Genomic DNA, 19,093 nt, shown 5'->3' with positions numbered 1-19,093 from the left:
AGCTTTCAAAGACAGCAGTTGGATGTGACGCTGAGCACGTGCACTCAGCTTCTTTGGACGACCAACGCAAGGTCTGTTCTGAGTGGAACCTGCTCTTTTAAAACACTGGATGATCTTGGCCACTGTGCTGCAGCTCAGTTTCAGGGTGTTGGCAATCTTCTTGTAGCGTTGGCCATCTTCATGTAGCGCAACAATTCGTCTTTTAAGATCCTCAGAGAGTTCTTTGCCATGAGGTGCCATGTTGGAACTTTCAGTGACCAGTATGAGAGAGTGTGAGAGCTGTACTAGTAAATTGAACACAACTGCTCCCTATGCACACCTGAGACCTAGTAACACTAACAAATCACATGACATTTTGGAGGGAAAATGACAAGCAGTGCTCAATTTGGACATTTAGGGGTGTAGTCTCTTAGGGGTGTACTCACTTTTGTTGCCGGTGGTTTAGACATTAATGGCTGTATATTGAGTTATTTTGAGGGAAGAATAAATTTACACTGTTATATAAGCTGCACACAGACTACTTTTCATTGTGTCAAAGTGTCATTTTGTCAGTGTTGTCCCATGAAAAGATATACTTAAATATCTGCAGAAATGTGAGGGGTGTACTCATTTTTGTGATACACTGTACATACATAAATGCCACTTAAAACTATACTGTGCAAAAAAGAAGCCTTATGTTAACCATGTCCAGAAGCGTTGACTTCTCTGGGCTTGGAGGCATCTAAGATGGACCATCACACAGTGGAAATGTGTATTGTGGTCAGATGAATCAGCATTCCAAGTCTTTTTTTGGAAAAAAGTGTGTGTTCCGTGTGTTCCGGACCAAAGATGAAAAAGACCATCAGACTGTTATCAGCAACAAGTCCAAAAGCCAGGGTCTGTCATGGTATGGGGCTGTGTCAGTGCCCTTGGCAAAGGTCATTTACACTTCTGTGATGGCAGCATTAATGCAGAAAAGTACATTGAGATCTTGGAGCAACATATGCTGCCTTCAAGACATCATCTTTTCCAGGGACGTCCATGCATTTTTCAACAAGACAATGCAAAACCACATGCTGCACACATTATTAAGTACTGTTGCACATCTTAAGACGTGTTTGCAGGAAAAACGGGACAAATTAAAAGCTGAAACACTAAATCACTTGGTATCCTCGGTGCCAAAACGTCTTTTAAGTGTGGTGAAAAGGAATGACAACATTACAAAGTGGTAAATGCTTTACTGTCCCAACTTTTTTGGAATTTGTTGCTGACCTGAAATGCAGGAATGGATGTTTATCAATAAATGAAATGAAGTTGATCAGACAAAACATGAAATATCTCAGGTTCATCCTGTCTGCAATGAAATAAAAGTCAAAGTAAATGTAAGAAACTCTGTGTTTTTATTATTTGCATTTTCCATGCTGTCTCAACTTTTTCTGATTTGGGGTTGTATTTTTTAAAACTAATACACACAATGTTGTGTAGTAATGAGCCAAGACATTAGGACCACCTGCCTAATATGCTGTCAAAATTGCTGTGACCCATTAAGACATGGATTTCACATGATATTTTAATGAGTTTTATGACATATGGTACCAGGACATTACCAGCAGGTCCTTTAACTTCTGAAGGTATTGTGCATCATAGGTCTCAATTTTGTCCCTAGCAGGTACCAAAGCCTCCATGGTCTTTGGCATTTGTAAGTCTTGGCTAGTCAAAAACCAGTAGGTGGTTCTTGGTTTGTCCCTCCTTGGATCATACAACCCCAAATCAGTAAAAGTAGGGACAGGATGAAAAATGCAAAAAAAATAAAAAACACAGTTTCTTACATTTACTTTGACTTTTATTTGATTGTAGACAGGATGGATCTGAGATGTTTCATGTTTTGTCTGCTCAACTTTATTTCATTTGTTAATAAACATCCATTCCTGCATTTCAGGCCTGCAACACATTCCAAAAAAAGTTGGGGCAGTAAAGCATTTACCACTTTGTAATGTTGCCATTCCTGTTCACCACACTTAAAAGATGTTTTGGCACCGAGGATACCAAGTGATTTAGTGTTTCAGCTTTTATTTTCTCCCATTCTTCTTGCAAACACGTCTTAAGATGTGCAACAGTACAGGGTCGTCGTTGTCACATTTTTCCTTTCACAACATTCTCCACACATTCTCTATTGGGGACAGGTCAGGACCTGGAGTGCTGATTCATCTGACCACAATACACGTTTCCACTGTGTGATGGTCCATCCTAGATGCCTCTGAGCCCAGAGAAGTTGACGCCACTTCTGGACATGGTTAACATAAGGCTTCTTTTTTGCACAGTAAAGTTTAAAGAGGCATTTGTGCATGTAACTCTGTACTGTAGAGCTTGACAAAGGTTTGCCAAAGTAATTCCTTGCCCATTTGATTATATCAGCTATTGTCGAGTGGCGGTTCTTGATGCAGTGCCGTATGAGGGATCGAAGATCACAGGCGTTCAGCTTAAGCTTGCACTCTTGACCTTTACGCACTGAAATTACTCCTGATTTCTTGACTCGTGAAATGATATTATGCACTATAGGGGGAGAAATATGCAAATCCCTTCCAATTTTTCTTTGAGGTACATTGTTTTTAAACATTTCAATTATTTTCTGACACATTTGTTGACAAACTGGAGATCCTCTGATCATCTTTGCTCATTAAAGACTTAGCCTTTCCTGGATGCTGCTTTTGTACCAAACCATGATTACAATCACCTGTTGACATCACCTGTTTGGTATCACATCATTATTTAGTGCAGCCCTAAATTGCCCCTGTCCCAACTTCTTTTGGAATGTGTTGCAGGCCTGAAATGCAGGAATGGATGTTTATTAATAAATGGAACACCACATTTTTATTTTATTTGCATTTTCCTTACTGTGTCAACTTTTTTTCTGATTTGGGGTTGTAGGATGATAAGATCCAGGAGCCCAGAAGTGTGTTACACAATGCCAGCCTATATTTTATGCAGCAGTAATTTGGGAAAGCTTGTCTTGGCTTCACATCACTGGATTTCTTATGTGGTCTTACTTTGTTAATTAGAAAAACTGCCTAAAAGACTTAAGTGGACCTTGTCTTTAAGCTGATTGTGCTGTGCTTTGTGGTGAGGCCAACTGATTACTCGAGGGCTCAGGCTTTCCTGATGCATGGCTTTGTTGTGCAGCCAGGGAGCTATCAGAAGAAGAAAGAGAGTTTATCTGGAGTTGCTTTACAAAAATGTGTTTTCTCTTTGGCTTTGTTTGGGCAGGCCTTTATGGAGGATGTGAAGTCCAGAGGGCCCTTCATCTACTCAGTGCTGGAATCAGCCCAGACCTTTCTGGTCCAGCATCCCTTCCAGGAGCCTGAGGAGAAGATAGCAGATGGCAAAGGTCTGCTGCTATTTCTGACTTCACACATTGTAACTGCACTATTAAAAACTCAATGCAGGTGACTTTTTTGATAGCCTTGTGTATTAGAAGGCATCCTTTATCCAAATTAACTGTTGCCAGTTCAGTCAGCAGCTCAGCACGTAAGGTACTGGCCTAGTAACCAAAAGGCTGCTGGTTCAAGCCCCCCTACTGCCAAAATGCCACTGTTGAATTGCATTCAGTCATAATTGTAAGTTGCTTTGGATAAATGTAAATCCTTTGATGGGCAAGCTGTAGCCTAGTGGTTAAGGTACTGGACTAGTAATCAGAGGGTCGCTGGTTCAAGCCCCACCACTGCCAGGTTGCTGCTGTTGGACCCTTGAGCAAGGCCCTCGAACCTCAATTGATCAGACTGAATACTGTAACTGTAATGTAAGTCGCTTTGGATAAAGGCGTCAGCTAAATGCCAAAAATGTAAATGTAAAAGGTCATGCCAGAATTTTGCTGTTCATGTTGCCCTGCAAAGTGGGTGTGGTCAGGCTTTAGCAATTCAGCCATAACTTTATATGTAGCATTTAGCAATAGCTAACTTGCATTTTTTGGAATTCATTCTGGTTTGACAGCTTTATTAATGCATTAAAATGTTTAAAATTATTTGGGGGTCCCAAATGAAGTCTTACATGTAGTCTTACAGGTTTGCAGAAGACACACTAATACATGACCCTAAGCTAAATGCTATGACACCAGCTAACTGCTAAAATGGCAATGTGGGCAAGCAGTAGCCTAGTGGTTAAGGTACTGGACTAGTAATCAGAAGGTCGCTGGTTCAAGCCCCACCACTGCCAGGTTGCTGCTGTTGGGCCCTTGAGCAAGACCCTTAACCCTTAATTGCTCACACTGTATACTGTAACTGTAATGTTAGTCACTTTGGATAAAAGCGTCTGCTAAATGCTGAAAATGTAAATGTAAAATCATGACCTGACAACAACCAAAGACAACCTACCCAAAAACCTGACAAAGCCAACACTGTGACAACCCTAAGAAACCAAAATACCCTCCACCAAATTATCCACAGCTGCTCCCTTAAATGCTCTGAGCATTACACCTGAAACAAGGAGCAGCTGTGGATCATTAGCTTTATTGACCAATCATACAGACGAGGCGTAGGCTTGACAACATAAACAAACCACCTCATCACCTCAACATGTGCTCTTGAAGAGAGGGGTGTGTCACATAAACACTGGGAGCACATAGAAGCTGGATTTGTGACACTTCCCTTCTTGCAATTGTGTTGATTTGCGTCATTCTTCAATAGCAAGACAAATTATTATTATTATTATTATTATTATTAGCCATTACACTGGTCATTAGCCCCAAAAAACAATGTTTTGGCAACTTTACTTAAAGTTTTGTTTTCGCTATTGGTATGTTGTTATATTTCTTTTTTCTTCCATATTTATTCTTCAAGTCCACCTCTGTGCAGAATTGTCTCCGAGGCAGCGCATGCTGAACGTTAGCCGCTCGGTGTGGAAACAGGCCAATGTGGCCAGTGATCTGTGGGAAAAGCTGACAGCACGCTGTGTGGACCGCCATCGGCACATGGAGCGGACAATGGAGCGACTGCTGCAGGTCCAGGCAGCCATGGAGGAGCTGGGCCAGGCTCTGGAGCAAGCCGAAGGTGTAAGGGACGCATGGGAGCCTGTGGGAGATCTCTTCATTGACTCACTGCAGGACCACATTGATGCCACCAAGGTACTGAGATCACAAATTGTATCGTAGGTCCTGTATTGACCGCCATAGTGGTGTAGTAAATTTATCCCAAAATTGCAGAAATACTAAAATGTACCGTTGCTTGTTGCTGGGGTGGTACCCTCAAGGGTACATATTTAATAGGTTTATAATTTTCATGTATACAGGTTAAAGTACATTAAGTGTACATTACCTTTAACTAATTTAAAATACACCGATTAGCCATAACATTAAAACCACCTCCTTGTTTCTACACTCACTGTCCATTTTATCAGCTGCACTTACCATATAAAAGCACTTTGTAGTTCTACAATTACTGACTGTAGTCCATCTGTTTCTCTGCATGCTTTGTTAGCCCCCTTTCATGCTGTTCTTCAATGGTCAGGACTCTCCCACAACCACTACAGAGTAGGTATTATTTAGGTAATGGGTCATTCTCAGCACTGCAGTGACACTGACATGGTGCTGGTGTGTTAGTGTGTGTTGTGCTGGTATGAGTGGATAAGGCACAGCAGCGCTGCTGGAGTTTTTAAACACCTCACTGTCACTGCTGGACTGAGAATAATCCACCAAACAAAAATATCCAGCCAACAGCGCCCTCTGGGCAGCGTCCTGTGACCACTGATGAAGGTCTAGAAGATGACCAACTCAAACAGCAGCAATAGATGAGCGATTGCCTCTGACTTTACATTTACAAGGTGGACCAACTAGGTAGGAGTGTCTAATAGAGTGGACAGTGAGTGGACACAATATTTAAAAACTCCAGCAGCGCTGCTGTGTCTGATCCACTCATACCAGCACAACACACACTAACACACCACCACCATGTCAGTGTCACTGCAGTGCTGAGAATGATCCACCACCCAAATAGTACCTGCTCTGTGGTGGTCCTGTGGGGGTCTTGACTATTAAAGAACAGGTTGAAAGCAGTTTAAAAAAGTATGTAGAGAAACAGACAGACTACAGTCAGTAATTGTAGAACTACAAAGTGCTTCTATATGGTAAGTGGAGCTGATAAAATGGACAGTAAGTGTAGAAACAAGGAGGTGATTTTAGTGTTATGGCTGATCAGTGTATATAGTACACAATGGACTGTTGAAATGAATATAAAATGCACACTATTACACCAAAACTATGTGGACAGCTATAACTTTGCAGCTACACAGTAAAGTCACATTATTATGACCACCAGCTAATATCCAGAGTAACCGGCGTGCTGGGAGTGACTCAATAAGGTCCTGGTAGGTTGTCACAGGTATCTGGAGCCATGCTGACTGCAGTGCATCCCACAGCTGCTGGAGGGTGCACAGGGGACGATCCATAGAGCGAACATGACACTCAAGGTGGTCCCCATACAGATGCTTAATTGGGTTCAAGTCTGGGGAATAAGGGGGTCAAGGTAGTATCTGGAAGTCATGGGTTATGCTCTTCCAACCAATGTTGGACATTTTTAGCTGTGTTACATGTCGCATTGTCTTGCTGGAAGATCCCATCTGGCTCAGGGAAGACAATTTTACCCATGGTACTTTTACCCATGACAGCAACAAGGGATATATGTGCAGACAACCTATTACACGCCTTATACACCGATAAGGCATAACATTATGACCACCTTCCTAATATTGTGTTGGCCCCCCTTTTACTGCCAAAACAGCCCTGCAACTGAGATGCACTGTGTATTCTGACACCATTCTATCAGAAACAGCATTAACTTCTTCAGTAATTTGAGCTACAGTAGCTCGTCTGTTGGATGGGCCAGCTTGCTCCCCACGTGCATCAATGAGCCTTGGCCGCCCATGACCCTGTCTCCGGTTTACCACTGTTCCTTCCTTGGACCACTTGTGATAGATACTGACCACTGCAGACCAGGAACACCTCAAATGTTATGCCTACGTGCCTCTGCTGTCGAAACTCAGAAGTGGTCATAATAATGTCACTCGACTGTGTATAACGTTCTGGAAATTGTGGTAAAGTTGTGTGTCTGTGGAAAAAAGCATCAGTAAAGCTATAATGCAGGATGAAAGGCTGAGCTCACATTCAAAGTTCAAAATGATCCCTAAGTTGTTCACTGCAGTTGAGATCAGGCTTAAGGGCACTGAAGTTACTCTATAACACGTGTCAAACTCAAGGCCCATGGACCACATTCAGCTCACCACATCATTTTAGGTGGCCCATGAGAGCTTAGGTGGCCCATGATTGTCTTAAAATACACTGTAAAATCTTACATAAACTGCATCTCCCACAATGCATGCTGATTTTGTGACCCACAAAGTGATCACATCCTGCCACTAGATGGCAGTGTTTTCACATCAGCGTTAATCGAGGCGGTTTTTCAACAAGTGACGTTGAGAAATATTTACAAATAATCCCAAAATGTACAAGAAGAGAAAATTGAAGCAGAAGGAGGAAATTTAATGAAAGATGGGAAAGTGAAAACAAGTTTGTGCTTCAAGAAGAGAAACCGGTACGTCTCTTGTGTTATGAGGCCGTGTCTGTGGTAAAGAAGTACAATATAAATGTAGATATACATTATAAATATACAGTATAAATTTGGCATTTTGACACCAAACACAGAATTTAGCCTCCAAGACTTAAAAGGCAGACTGCAATCACAGCAGGATATGATACAATCAGCCCTTTGAGGGCCACCATAATGCAGATGTGGCCCTAGGTGAAAATGAGTATGACACCCCTGCTCTATGGCAAATTTATTAAGGGCATGTCTTATTGGACCTTGCTTTGTGCACAGGAGCACAACCAGGCTAGAACAGAAAATGCCACCAACAAACTCATTCATTCATTCATTCATTAATTTTCTTATCCGCTTGTCCAATTAGGGTCGCGGTGGGGGTGCAGGAACCTATCCCACCTTTTTAATGGGCACAAGGCACACATCAGGGCAGACACACATACACACACATTCACCTATAGGGCAATTCAGCATCTCAAATTAACCTGACTGCATGTTTTTGGACTGTGGGAGGAAAACTGAGCTCCCGGAGGAAACCCATGCAGACACGGGGAGAACATGCAAACTCCGCACAGAAAGGACCCGGACCGCCCCGCCTGGGAATAGAACCCAGGACATTCTTGCTGTGGGACGACAGTGCTACCCACTGAGCCACCATGCCACCCCAAATTTGAAAGCATGTAATTTATTTAATTTAATGTATTATCTTCATTTGATAGCAATTGTGAAAGATCTGAACTTAGTAATTGGCGGGGTGTCCACAATCTTTAAGCTATAAAGTGGTTGTCATTTCCAGGTTAAAATACATATTAAGGGTACAAAAGATGTACATCTATTTTATGATTTTGCTGTCTCCTGTTCTACGGCGTTTGACTGCCAAATACTAGCTCTTAGGTCTTACCTAAAAAGGCAATTAAATAAAGTGTGTGCTTGTCAGAACCTTTTTTTTTTTGACAGTTGCCAGAGAAATAATTAAAATGAATGTCCATTTTATTCCACTAATGAAATATAACTGTTGTTGAATGATGGCATTTCCGTGCTAATACAAAACATCACACTATGTATCTCACAAACGGGGTAGGCCGCATCTTGCTGTTAAGGTGCCAAGTGAAGCTCTCTACCTGCAAGAATGGTCGAAATAGCAAGCAGGGATGGCAATCTACGAGTGACAACCCACTGTAGAATATAGAATAGAATAGAATGCCTTTATTTGTCATAAACAGATGTACAGTACAACAAAATTCTTTGCATAATCACAGCTTGTTTGGACGCTGGAGTCAGAGTGCAGGGTCAGCCATCGTACAGTGCCACTGGAGCAAAGAGGGTTAAGGGCCTTGCTCAAAAGCCCAACAGTGACTGCATGGCAGAACTGGGATCCAAACTCTCAACCTTTCAGTTAAAAGCCCAAAGCTCTACCCACTAGGCCACTGTCCCAAAAGTGCTTTTACTTTGATGAGGATGGGATTCCAACCCACGTGTGCAGAGCACAATGGATTAGCAGTCCTGGCTCAGCCTACGTCTCTGCGGCAGCACTCACATCCAGAGGGGCATAAAACCTGCACTTTACCTTTACTTCTTTATTGTTTCCTTATGCTTCTTAAACTTAAAATTTTGAAGTACCGCATTCTGTTCAATAAGGGCGCATTTACATGAGAAGCGACAAAATCGCTTTTGCGCTGACTGTGCTGTTATTTCCTATGGAGTGTGCCAGTGCATAAAGCTTAACATGACTTATTGTACTAAAACAAAGAGTGAGGAATTTCATTAGTGGAGAGAACTTATGAGCAGCAATAATTAAGAGAAGTTTAGTGTTTCTATGTCGTTCTTTAAATACATTGTCATGTTAAGGTTTTTTTTTAATATAAGCACTTTAGACTCTCAAAAAAAATGCTGATTCACACCATTTCTCAAAACCCAGAGCTATAACATAAGTTTTAAAAGTGAAACTGTGGAAAAATCCAGCTAAACACAGATACATTTGGAGCTTTCAGAGTGAATCTGTTGGTTATTCCACACAAATGCAGATTCGTCTCATATTCGCACTTTGATGGCGTTTAACTGCACCACTCAAGCCAAGCGCTGAACAAAGCAACTGTTCTTTGTTCATTTGAAATTAATGTAATATATACGTCAAGTACAAATGTCTCCACGAAAGGCGTCGAGTTTTAAAGATTTTGAGTTTAGGGGACGTTGAATTACAAGGAACCACTGTATCAGCAAACCTCTCCCAGTGTAAATAGGTGGTGTGAATGCACTGATTCAGTGTTGCACACAGCTACACATACATGTTTAACTTGTTTATTATAAATCCTTTGAGTGCTTCAATGAAAGATAACTATGTTATTTGCCTAACAGAAGAGACAAGCTATGTGCATACCAGTGATATTTTTATTTAAATAAAAAAATATATATTTTGAGGAATTTGTGAAACAGGCAGACAAAGTAAACGAAGAAATTAATAATTACAGTACATCCAACAGACATGGGCCAGAACCAGGAGAAAAATGAACAGATGAACAAAAAAACAGGTCACAGGACCAAGGAGCAACAACAGGAACAAGACTAGTGAACCAGCGACACAAATCACAAAACCAAACTAACAGTAATTAGGTGATATGAACCAGGTGTATCGAATACAATACACATAGAAACAAATTACAGTCAAGGAGTGGTGACCGGGCATGGGAACCAGCATGAAAACAAAGCAACACATACACCGATCAGCCATAACATTAAAACCACCTCCTTGTTTCTACACTCACTGTTCATTTTATCAGCTCCACTTACCATACAGAAGCACTTTGTAGTTCTACAATTACTGACTGTAGTCCATCTGTTTCCCTGCATACTTTTTTAGCCTGCTTTCACCCTGTTCTTCAATGATCATAACCCCCACAGGACCACCACAGAGCATGTATTATCTGGGTGGTGGGCAGTGATGGCATAGTTACCTTGAAAAAGTAATCTGATTACTGATTACTGATTACTCCTTTAAAAAGTAACTTAGTTAATTTATGGATTACTTGATTTTTAAAGTAACTAAGTTAGATTACAAGTTACTTTATTAGTTATATAATGCGGAATATTTCAAAGATATTCCTTTGCAATACTTTATCATTTGGCTGCCAACTTGTGTGTACTGATGAGACTCAATTGAATCCCAGAACATGCTAGTGTGAATGCATAGAAAACAAATTTTAATTTTCTTTCAAGAATATGATACAGACTGACCAACACTATTACGCTAAATCAGCATTGAAAATTGACTTTACTTTTAATAGCCTTCTACAATGCTGGAGCTTCTTAAAACAGAAGATTTTCTTTTAAATAGAAGTGTTATCTACCTGCTATTAAATTGTTTTCCAACAAAATCCGCCCAATTTGGCAGATAATCGCCCAATCTGGCAACACTGGAATGCGCAGAGCCAGCTGCCGCTTTTACTCGTAGCGCGCCACGAATACTACTAAATAGTACTACTGTACTTCTGTAATAGTGTTGGTGGTTGACATTTATGTTGAGTGTATTACTGCACTGTTTTGGTGAAGAACTACTCATCTGAGGTGCGCTGCTCCTGCGTGCAGAAATGCTTCCGCAAAAAAAATGCCGGCAAAACGGTGGTGGGGGGGGCCAGAGGGGTGGCCGAAGATTACTTTATGGTGGCCATGGCAACCACTGGCCACCCACTGGCTCCGCCCTGCCAAGAAGAAAGCAAAAATATCTTTTTACTAAAGAAAATGACAAAAATAGTAACGCACAGTAACTTGGATAAGTAACTTTAATCTGATTACTGGATTGGAAATAGTAACGCGTTAGATTACTCGTTACTGAAAAATGTGGTCAGATTAGAGTAACGCGTTACTAAGTAACGCGTTACAGACCATCAGTGGTGGTGGGTCATTTTCAGCACTGCAGTGACAATTACATGGTGGTGGTGGTGTGTTAGTGTTGTGCCGGTATAAGTGGATCTGAGACAGCAGCGCTGCTGGTGTTTTTAAACACCTCACTGTCCCTTCTGGACTGCAAATAGTGCACCAACCAAAAATATATCCAGCCAACAGCTCCCCATGTGACCACTGATGAAGATCTCAAAGATGACCAACTCAAACAGCAGCAATAGATGAGCGACTCTGACTTTACATCTACAATGTGAACAAACAAGGTAGGAGTGTCTAATAGAGTGGACAGTGAGTGGACACGGTATTTTAAAACTCCAGCAGTGCTGCTGTGTCTGATCCACTCATACCAGCACAACACACACTAACACACCACCACCATGTTAGTGTCACTGCAGTGCTGAGAAAGAATACCTGCTCTGTGGTGGTCCTGGGAGAGTCCTGACCATTGAAGAACAGGGTGAAAGGGGGCTAACAAAGCATGCAGAGAAACATATGGACTACAGTCAGTAATTGTAGAACTACAAAGTAAAATGAACAATGAGTGTAGAAACAAGGAGGTGGTTTTAATGTTATGGCTGATCGATGTATGTGGTTGCTTTGCTATGAGATGGCAAAAGTGGAGGATGTTACAGTTGCAACCTTATTACTCTAAAAGGGCTATGGATGTTTTAAAAGGCAACAAAGCAGCCAAAGTTAAAGATATAGAAAACACACCAACACTTATGCTTATGTTTTGTTTGTCCCTAAATATAAGTCCACACAATGCAATTGCCATTAAACTCCTAAACAAAGAGACAGAGTCAAGTTCAACCCAATGAGAAAAAAAGGTAAACCAGTAGCAACTACAGAACTCAGAATGCTCCAACAACACCCTTTGTTAAACGTGAGAAAACAAGGTTTCCATGGCAGCTGCAGTAATCAAAAAGTCACTAATTTTTAACAATGTCCAGAAACAAGACTTGAACAACAAAAGCAAGAAAGCTAAAAAAAGAGTTATGTAGCATGTCAGGGAGTCTGCTTACCACACACACTAAAGTGAAGATTATAAGTAAAAGTGTGTTGTGGTACACTAAATTGTGTTAGGATGAATCTTTTGGTTCAAAAAGGTCCTGAAGAAAGCAGTCGAGAAGTCCAGAAAGTACTCTTTAAAACACTTTATTAAGTGTAAAAATAATCTGTGAATATATATCAGAGCTAAGCCGGCCGGCGCTCCTTACTCCTGCAGTCTAGACACACCACGTAAGAAAGAGGCCGAACCTTTCTCCCCGCCAGTTTTTAAACTCAGCTAGGCTCCTCCTCCTTTACTGCTGGTGGAGCCAATGAAGTGTGCTAACAAGCCCCGGGCTCTGCCTCCCCCCCTTTCTGTAGGAGTCAGGGAGAGAGCCTAGCCGGCGACATGTTGAACAATAGACCATGTGGTCTGGATGTAATTTATGTTTAATAATGATGTTATGTTAAAAACCTAACAAACCCCCCTTGAAAGCATCTTAATGCTTTCACAATAGCTTTTAACTATAGGTTAGGTGTTTCTAGATCCCAGGAGATAAGGATAGCCGTCAGCAACCCCCCAATTTAACCCCTTCTGACTACATGGCCACTGGGCTGAATTTTATACAATAAAACGTTTCTAAAAATAAAAAGGCTACCAATTAAACTAAAGGAACCGTACCTATCGCAACAGCTCCTAACCCTAAAACAAACGAACAAACAAAAAATAATAAAAACAGGAAATCAAAATAAAGTAATTTAAAAAAATAGGAAATCAAAAAGAGAAGAAAAATAAAATAAAAACAATGGGTGCGTAGCTTCTACAGGAAGTCCGTTCAGGTTGTCCTCCACCAGACGGAGCTGCAGATATTCAGAAGGGGCCCATAGCTCCTGTGTCTCTGCATGACTCCTAATGTCTTATGGATTCTCCCCTGTCGGCCTTACCTGTTTCCACAGCAGCACAAACATTTCCTAAAAATAGCAGAGTACCAAACATATATACATTGTAAACAATCCTGAACTAACCCCTTGCGTTTTGTAGCTAAACTATGTGTGTTGCACTTAACTAGTGTTTTCAAAGATGGTCTATGTGTCTGCGAACTATATGTTTATGTTTTTGTCTCCTAGTCTAACTAAATTCTCCCCCCTCGTCTTGTTCCGCTCCGTTGATTCCGCTGGACTCTTCTTCCACATGGTTGGTTTTGTCGGGCTTTCTGCTGTGTTTAGTTCCCTGTTGGCTGGTTCAGTTGGTGTCACTTCTGTCCCTTGGAGTGGGTCTTCCACTCCCCACGAAGTCTGCCTCTGCCAGTCCTTCCTTCCTCTCGGTGTATGATCCGTAGTGCTGGTCCTCTCTCCTCATCTTGTCTGGTCGGTTTTACCTTTAATTAAGCAGAGTTAGTAGCACTTATACTGCTCGAAGTGGGTCTTCCGGCCCACCTTCAAGGTCATCCTCATCATCATCTACATGATATCTCGACAAATCAGCCAACATCATCTGGATAACTGGTGGATCCTGCCCCCCTCTGCTTCCTCTACACACTACTTCTATCACAAATTTTTCTATTAATACCCTGATGCACGGGATACCACAACAACTACATATCACTAAAATTACCAATCCTACACATACTGACCTCACCAAGACCCCGGTAAGTAGTTTCCCTGACCAGTTCTAGCCTCACTGACTTTACTAACCAATTGCTAACCATGCAATAGGAAACTTAATCAATTCCACTGATTATTCCACAAAGCAATTGCTATATTGGTTTTCAGGGCCGACTGCTCGACACGGACCAGAAAATAACTTACCACACAAACGGTTGGACTTTAACCAACCGACCTGAACCCGTTCAGGCTTTCACAGTTGGACTCGGACCAACTGACTTGGTACCAGGCTTTGAGTTTGGACTCTAAACAAACTGGCATGGACTCTAACCACACCGGATCCTTTGGACTCACCAGGAGTCAAGGCATGCCCACCATACCTTTGTCAGTGAAAGAGGAACCACGCCTTAACATTTATCAGTAATTATTTCTAATTATCTACAAGAGAATTCTCAACATACCACTAAAATTGCCAATCCCACACTCTCATACTGACATCACTGAACTCGTAATAACTTCCTTCCATGGCCCAAACATCCCTTCTAGCCACTTAACCCATTCATACACACATACAATCATACAACAGACAAACATATAAGCTACTTACCCAGCCCTCACCGCAGCCACCCCACTCCCAACAACGGGATACACGGCCACGGTGAGCTTAGACACCACTGCCGCAAGGCTTTCTGGGTAAAGCCCGTGCCAGACCCAGTGGCGACGCTACACTGTCCCCTCCCTAATGGTCAACCGTCCCGGTGACCCACTCACCAGCGTCCACTGGGTGGCTCCATGTCTGGACCGCACCCCATTACACTGCCGAGTCGCTCTTCCACCCACTGCTGGACCGGGCACCCTGCCCCTACAGCCACCTGGGCTAGCGCACTCAGACAGACCGGGCATATTGGCTCACCAAACCATCAGAGCCACCCAAACACCACGATCCCACTTCTGACACCAATGTGGCGCCGGCGAGTAAGGAAGGTTAGCGTCAGGGCCGCAAGTGAGCTGCCTTTGGCAGTTCATTCAGTGTTTTAAGGACAGACACCCATTCATACACACATCCCTTCTGAAAAATGTCCCCTGTTTATCGGTTCTGGTTTGTTGCTCCTGTAGACATTTTAGACCGAATTATACAACCTTTCGAGCAAAATCTGTAACACGTATTAAGAAAAAGATAAACTGATAGGTTTTAACGAGACACCCCCTAGAACAGAAGATTCCTGCCTAGTCGAAGAATACGAGTATTCTTTTAACATTCACTGGCACAACTCACTCGGTTGTCCAAACACAACTCAGACAAAAGAACGTAAACCTCAGTACAACAACAGTGTCTACTGGAAACAAACAATTACTTCACCGCGACCGACAATGGCCCTATGGAAACAAACAATCACTTCACCGCGACCGACAATGGCCCTATGGAAACAAACATATACTTCAGGGCAATCGACAGTGATCCCCTGGAAACAAACAATCACTTCACCGCGACCGACAATGGCCCTATGGAAACAAACAATCACTTCACCGCGACCGACAATGGCCCTATGGAAACAAACATATACTTCAGGGCAATCGACAGTGATCCCCTGGAAACAAACAATTACTTCACAGCGACCGACAATGGCCCTATGGAAACAAACATATACTTCATTACTTGTCTCTCATATTGCATTAACCCTTCCTGCTATATAAAATTCCCCTTCAAACAGTTCGAACTGATCAGAGCAGAAGGTGCATACACATTACATCTAACATTTTCTACACTTACTCTACTTCATCATCGCCGCATGCTAGAGAGCCTTCAAATTTTCTAAATCACATTTTTTCCAATACAAATCACCAATCCACTATTTATTATTTACTCTGCCATACTTAAAATAACAACAGCTCTGCTATATCAACTTCCATCAGTCCTACAAACCCCTGACATATTATTTATTCATTCAGATTTTTACCCCAACTTTTGGTCACTGGTACTAACACACCTCCTGCTTCTAACAATACAGACTCCATTTCCCACAATCCAACAGACTCTCACATGATCATCTCCTGCTCCTAGTCAGCCAATCCCTCATGCTCATCATCACCAGCGCTTTGATCCACTTTGGCTTTCTTGAATCACATTAAACTCTACTTAAACAGTTCCATTTAGTTAACTCACTGCAAAGTACTACCAACCTATACTATCTCTATTGTATTATTGTTACATCTCCCTACAAATGTCATTAACCCCACATCACTATGGTACCTGCATCCCTACTCTCACTAAAACACAAGCACTTGTAGCTCTTTCTAATTTACTCTTGTAACCAAAACTTTTTTCTACACGAATTATTGTTATTCTAATACCTTACTGTAAAATACATCCAAAACCTCTATAAGATGTTACCGAACCCCTCACTTTTTATAATGGAACCCAGATCTTCAGGTGGATGTCTATTAAAACACACTACTGTCCCACACGGTCTTGAGATTTCGCTGCATAACGTCTCCATCCAGTCTCACATCAGCTTTCCCTTCCTCTTGTCTGATGATGTCATTACTTTGGCATTCTGTACCTCAGCACCCCATATGCCTCTTGAACACTGCTTTACTCAAACATCAGAATGCAACAACAGCCATGACACACATCTGCAAGATCTGGTATTCATAATTTTTACATCATCTTTGGTACTGCATAAGTGTCCACCATCCTCAGCCAGTACACAGTAGATTAAATATCAGACTTCTCTTTACTCATGCAGGGCCTGCAGTTTATGGCCTCAACCCCCCGCTGGGTTGCTGTGTGTCTGTGAAACCTATGACCTGGGTCTCCAGTCACCCCCCTTCATGTACTTCTCTCCTAACAAGTTATTTTCTTCTCACTATTCCCTCAATCTTTAAACTGCACTCATCTATGATCATGCATAGTATTGCCACAAGGTTTACTGCACCACATTGAACCAATCTAACTTCTTCAATAAACTATATAGTATAAACTGAGTGAGTTGACCTGATCAATTAGCTAGAAAAGATTCATCGGATACAACACAAGCATCAAATATTACCAACTGCCAATTAACAATTTCCAAAAAATATTACCAATTAAATTGAATCTTACCGGAGTCCGTGTAAGCAATTATATTTAATCTCCTGAGACCCGAGCTTTGATTTTTTCAATGCATTTTCCTATTCCTTTTGTTTTTAACCTTATTAGTTGGGTGACACGGTGGCTCAGTGGGTAGTACCGTCGCACACTGTCACAGCAAGAAGGTCCCCCCTCCGCGGAGCCCGCATGTTGTCGCGTGGGCCTCCCCCGGGTGCTCCGGTTTCCTCCCACAGTCCAAAGACATGCCAGCGAGGCGAACCAGAGACACTGAACTGTCCATGTCTGTGCCCGATATAACCTGAATCCCGTGCAATGAGCAACCACCGCTCCTGTCATAAATGTAACCAAAGTGCAAAACATAACGTCAAAATCTTAATAAAGAAGCAAACAAACTTTATTAGTGTTCTAGTACTTTTGCTACCACTAGCTGGCAGACAAAAGTGTCCACTAATGGGGACAATCGATCGAAGTTTAGCAGGTCAAGGAATAAGGCATAACAAAACCAAAATGTAATGTCCTCATGTGTGACCGCAGGGTCGCAAAAGGTTAATCTCACCTGAGTCCATCTCATCTGAGTCCGTGCAAGCAGCAGCGCTGAGAGATACTACAGATTGCTACAACTCGCTTTTCTCTAAACAGGAGGTAAGGCTGAAGATTACCTTCACCAGGCGTCCCTGAATCTGCATGCATATACGTACCTGAATCTGCATGCATATCCGTAGGTCTGCCAGTCCAGCTGCCCCAGCACAATGTATCACAGGATTTCATACACAAAGCGGCATATTAAACATAAATTCTTATTCCTGCCATAATACTCCCCCCTTTTTCAAATTTTACAATCAAATCTTGAAAATAAAATATTAAATAAACCTTCTAAATGTGTTTATCCTGTTGGAAAGCACAGAATTTTAAAGTTAGTTCAATCAAAGTCTGGTGTTAGCTGGACCTGTAAACAAATAATGTTGTTATTGAGCAGTGGAAGGTGTGCAACAGCTTTGTCGGCAGTGTCACCTCTGGCATTGTCCTGTAAAATTGGAACAAAACTTTACTTAAATAGTTCCACTTAAATTGAATAGGAGGGACAATGACACAAAGTATCATTTGCTAAAATTTTAACTAAGCCCACTTGTTTCCTGTCTGTTGCAGCATCTCTGGATGCAAATCCTTTCACAAACATTTCCAATTCAGGATTCCTATCAGGCCCAGAAAAAATAGATAGAGTAATACAGTCATGATGTTCACCATCTCCTGCAATTAGTAAAAAGTGGTAGGATTAAGTACATTACAGCATTTGATAATAATGTTCAATTTTAGAAGTACACTGTAGTATTTATACAATCATTAACTTGATACGTGAGATGTTTTCCTTTCAGTTATAGAACATAATTTGGCACTAACCGAGTTAGATAAGTATAACCCTCAAGATCACCTAGTATAACTACGGATATTTCTGTAGCAGACAAAGACAAAGAAAATTCTGCACAAATCCAGAAGGGATCAGAGTCTCTGTCTTGTACAGAAATAGTGGTACCTTCTGGCATTATTTCCAATTTAATTCAAGAGGCAAACAAATGATCACACCTCATAAGATTTATAGGGCTATGAAATCTCACTCTTTACAACTACACAATATTTTAGAAACAGTAACATATTAGCTTTTACCTTTTAACTTGTATTCAGCATTTGTACACAGAGAAAAACACGACCTCACTCTCAAATAAACATAAGCTTTGACAATATATAATCTAATATATCAACACATGTCTTAATCAGAGGTGGAAAGAGTACAAAAAATTGTATTCAAGTAAAAGTACTATTACCTTAATGAATCTTTACTCAATTACGAGTAAAGTTACTACTTTGAAAATCCACTCAAGCAAAAAGTAGAAAGTAACTCATTTAAAATGTACTCACCGAGTAAACAGCAGGGGGTCTCCTCTGTGTAATGTAA

The 19,093-nt window shown here is 41.5% G+C and overlaps 1 protein-coding gene across 1 annotated transcript in view; it reads left to right on the top strand.

Annotated features, from left to right (window-relative positions):
• drp2 (dystrophin related protein 2) overlaps window positions 1–19,093 on the top strand; it is a 172,399-nt gene that overhangs the window by 72,311 nt on the left and 80,995 nt on the right. Inside the window, exons 3-4 of the mRNA XM_063000547.1 lie at window positions 3,244–3,364; window positions 4,827–5,095. Of these exons, the coding sequence (XP_062856617.1) occupies window positions 3,244–3,364; window positions 4,827–5,095 (390 nt within the window). The remainder of the gene's footprint in view (window positions 1–3,243; window positions 3,365–4,826; window positions 5,096–19,093) is intronic.

The sequence above is a fragment of the Trichomycterus rosablanca genome, chromosome 8 (assembly GCF_030014385.1).
Source record: "Trichomycterus rosablanca isolate fTriRos1 chromosome 8, fTriRos1.hap1, whole genome shotgun sequence".
In the NCBI taxonomy this organism is placed as follows: domain Eukaryota; kingdom Metazoa; phylum Chordata; class Actinopteri; order Siluriformes; family Trichomycteridae; genus Trichomycterus; species Trichomycterus rosablanca.
This window is presented reverse-complemented; position numbering and strand designations above follow the sequence as displayed.